Consider the following 4,271-nt stretch of genomic DNA (forward strand, 5'->3'; position numbering starts at 1 on the left):
CAAAGAATGGAGATAATGCTTAGTCTCGTGCAATGGGAGGCAGTGCTTAGCCTTATGAAATTATGGAGACAGTGCTTAGCCTCATGCAAAGAATGGAGAAAATGCTTAGTCTCGCGCAAGGGAAAACATTGCTTAGCCTTATGTAATGATGGAGGCAGTGCTTAGTCTCATGCAAATAATAGAGACATTGCTTAGTCTCATGCAAGGAAAGACAATGCTTAGCCTTATGCAATGATGAGGGCAGTGTTTAGCCCTATGCAGGAAGACTAACGATTAAATGTGTGGGAAAATGATTCTTATCTTGACGCGTTTGTGCTTGGTGACTTTTCTTGGTGTGAATATAGTGATCGTATTGTATGTATATATTTCGGACATTCTTGTTATGTCCATTGTACCTGCATCCAAAGAAAAATCGTGAGTTATGGGGAAAAGGTTGGTTCGTGCCTTTGATTCTTCATTTCGCCTTTGCTCCTTGTCTTACTGCCTTATTCGAGTCACCCCGGATAACATCTGGCTATTACAGAAAATAAATTTTTTGAAAAATATGCATTTGTGATAAATTGTTCATATAAAATGTAGTTTGTTCAAAATATGTGATGATGTATAAAACAAATAATTTTTGAATCGGAGACTGTGACACACTTTGAGACATTGCAACCTCCTCAACTTGGAATGTTGAGGACCCTCCTCAAAATTCTTCCCCAGTTTAAATGCATACTTTTGGCGATACGCTTCTTGGCGATCCTTGACGTAATGGGATTGGCAAACTTGACTTGCCCCAGTTTCTGACCATAGAGGGGGATGAAGATTTTATTATGATGTGACCGAACCCACAAGGCTGCCTACATATCCCCTCTTAAATGGGAATCAGGTCAAGCGTAGTTCACGTTACATCTGATAGAAAATGCAAACATAATCTTAAATATTATCTCTTGACTGCGTCCGCGTTGATTGGTTTTTGCCATATCTCTCCATCTATTTCTGCAAGTATAAGTGCTCCCCCTGTCAATACTCGGTGAACCATGTAAGGGCTTTGCCAATTGGGTGATAATTTCCCCTTTTGCTTCATCTTGATGTGGGAAGATTCGTTTCAGCACCAATTTCCCTGGTGTAAATTGCCTTGACCTAACCTTTTTATTGAAATCCCTTGCCATTATGTTATGGTAGAGTTGACCATGACACACTGCATTCATTCTTTTACCATCAATGAGAGCTAGTTGTTCATACCGGTTATGTACCCATTCTGCATTGCTGAGCTCGTCTTCTTGTATGATTATTAAGGAAGGAATCTCCACTTCGGCAGGGATAACGACTTCGGTACCATAGACCAGTAGATATGGGGTTACCCCTGTTGATGTACGAACTGTGGTTCGGTACCCGAGTAAAGCAAACGGTAGCTTCTCGTACCATTGTTTGTAATTGTCTACCATTTTCCTCAATATCTTCTTGATGTTCTTGTTGGCGGCTTCTACGACTCCATTCATTTGCAGAATGTATGTTGTAGAATTTCGATGCTTGATCTTGAATGTTTCACATATGGCTTTTATCAGGTTACTGTTGAGATTACCGGCATTGTCAGTAATGATTGACTCAGGTACTCCGAATCGACAGACAATGCGATCCTAGACAAATTTTGCTATGTCCTTTTTAGTCACAGCCTTATAGGACACTGCTTCAACCCATTTTGTGAAGTATTCTATGGCCACCAAAATGAACCTATATCCATTTGAAGCAGCAGGTTCAATTGATCCGATGACATCCATGCCCCAAGCAGAGAAAGGCCTGGGTGAAATCGTTGCATTGAGTTCATTGGGATGCACTTGTATCATATCAGCATGTATTTGGCATTGGTGACACTTTTGAACATATTTGACACAGTCTATTTCCATAGTCATCCCGAAATACCTTACTTTTAATATTTTCTTGGCCAAAATGAAACCACTCATGTGAGGTCCGCAAGTTCCGGCATATATTTCTTCGAGCAATCTAGATGCCTCTTTGGCATCGACACATCACAACAATCCCAAATCAGGAGTCCTTCTATATAGAATTTTTCCGCTTTGAAAGAAATTGTTGGCCAATCTTTGAAGCGTGCACTTCTGAATGTGTGTAGCATTCTCTGGGTATTCTCCCTTTCCCAAGTATTCCTTGATATCGTGGAGCCATGGATTTCCGTCGAACTCTTCTTCAACATGAGCACAATAAGTTGGCTGCTTATAAATTCCTATTGGGATATGATCGATGAAATTCTTGTCTGGATGTTGTATCATGGAAGACAAGGTGGCAAATGCTTCTGCAAACTCATTCTGAATCCTTGGTACATGTTTGAATTATATCTTTGTGAACCTCTTAATCAACTCTTTACACAATGCAAATATGGCAATATTTTAGTGTTGTTAGTAGCCCATTCTCCAAGTACTTGGTGTACAAATAAGTTAGAATCTCCGATTACCAGCAACTTCTGAACGTTCACGTCGATGGCCAACCTGAGTCCCAAGATGCAGGCCTCATATTCTGCCATATTGTTAGTGCGTGAGAAACTGATTTTTGCGGGTACCGGGTAATGTGGACCAGTTTCTGTTACTAAGACAACTCCGATACCTACTCCCTTGAAGTTCACTACTCCGTCGAAGAACATCCTCCAACCGTCATATACTTCGATAATATCTTCTCCCACAAATGACACTTCCTCGTCGGGAAAATATGTCTTCAATGGTTCGTATTCTCCGTCTACTAGATTCTCCGCCAAGTGATCAACCAACGCTTGCCCCTTGATTGCCTTCTGGGTCACATAGCTGATGTCGAATTCACTTAGCAATAGCTGCCACTTTGTTAACTTACCTGTGGGCATGGGTTTCTAAAAGATGTATTTTAGTGGATCCAACCTTGATATGAGAAATGTAGTGTACGCATAAAAATAATGTCTCAACTTTTGGGCTATCCATGTTAAAGCACAGCAGGTGCGTTCCAATAGAGAATACCGGGCCTCGTAAGGTGTGAACTTCTTGCTCAGATAATATATCGCTTGCTCATTCCTCCCTGTTTCGTCATGTTGTCCCATAATGTAGCCAAAAGCTCCATCCAACATGGACAGATAAAGCAACAGAGGTCTTCCTGGTTCTGGCGGGACCAACACGGGCGGTTTAGATAGATACTCCTTGATTATGTCGAAGGCTTTCTGGCATTCTTTAGTCTAGCTTGTTGCAGCATATCATCGTTGATTGTACTACAAAACAATTGATATAATTGAGGCATCATAGAAAACTCATCACATCCTTCTTATTCTTTGGCGGTTGCAAGTCCTGGATAACTTTAATTTTTGACGGGTCTAACTCAATACCATGGCGGCTGACGATGAAACACAATGACTTCCCAGTAGGGACTCCGAAGGAACAATTTGTGGGGTTAAACTTCAAATTGTATTTTCGAAGTTGGTTGAGAAACTTCTTCAGATCTGCTATGTGATCTGAATTCCTTTTGGATTTGATGATAACATCATCCATGTATACCTCTATTTCCTTATGTATCATATTGCAAAAGATAGTCATCATGGCCCTCATGTAGGTGGCCCCAACATTCTTCAAACCAAACGGCATCATTTTGTAACAATATATTCCCCATGGTGTGATAAAATCCTCTTCGGTAATCCAAATCTGATGATATCCTGCGAAGCAATCCACAAAGGATTGGAGTTCATGCTTGGCGTAATTTTCGATCAGTATGTGTGTGTTAGGCAATGGGAAATCATCCTTAGGACTTGCTCTATTCAAATTTCGGTAATCGACACACACTATAACTTTTCCATCTTTCTTCAGAACCGACACAATGTTGGGTAACCAGGTCGGGCATTCGACCACTCAAAGAACCTTGGTTTTGATTTGTTTGGTGACCTGTGACCTCCTCTTTTATCTTTAGACTCATATCTGGCTTGAACTTTCTGAGCTTCTGCTTTACTGGTGGGCACATGGGATTGGTAGGTATCGTGTGAGCTACTATGGATGTGCTTAACCCAGTCATATTGGCATAGGACCATGCGAAAATATCCTCATATTCCTTTAAGAACCTGATATACTTTTCCTTCTCTGACGGTGATGAATTCTTATGCGAGTTTCTTTAACTGTTTCAGAATCCCCTAAATTATCGGCCTCGATTTCCTCCAAATTAGACTTTGGTTTGTTTTCAAATTTTTCTACTTTTTCGACAATTTCCTCAGGTATTATATCATCTTCCAAATCATCTGAATAACTGTCCTTATGTTGCGTTGTCTCATT

The 4,271-nt window shown here is 40.6% G+C and overlaps 1 protein-coding gene across 1 annotated transcript; it reads right to left on the minus strand.

Moving 5' to 3' along the window:
* Positions 1 to 872: 872 nt before the first annotated feature.
* LOC117274446 (uncharacterized) lies at positions 873 to 1,484 on the minus strand. Its single transcript, XM_070184820.1, has one exon. The coding sequence runs from the start codon at positions 1,482 to 1,484 to the stop codon at positions 873 to 875; it is 612 nt and encodes a 203-aa protein (XP_070040921.1).
* Positions 1,485 to 4,271: the final 2,787 nt, after the last annotated feature.

This window comes from Nicotiana tomentosiformis, chromosome 9, assembly GCF_000390325.3.
Source record: "Nicotiana tomentosiformis chromosome 9, ASM39032v3, whole genome shotgun sequence".
In the NCBI taxonomy this organism is placed as follows: Eukaryota; Viridiplantae; Streptophyta; class Magnoliopsida; order Solanales; family Solanaceae; genus Nicotiana; species Nicotiana tomentosiformis.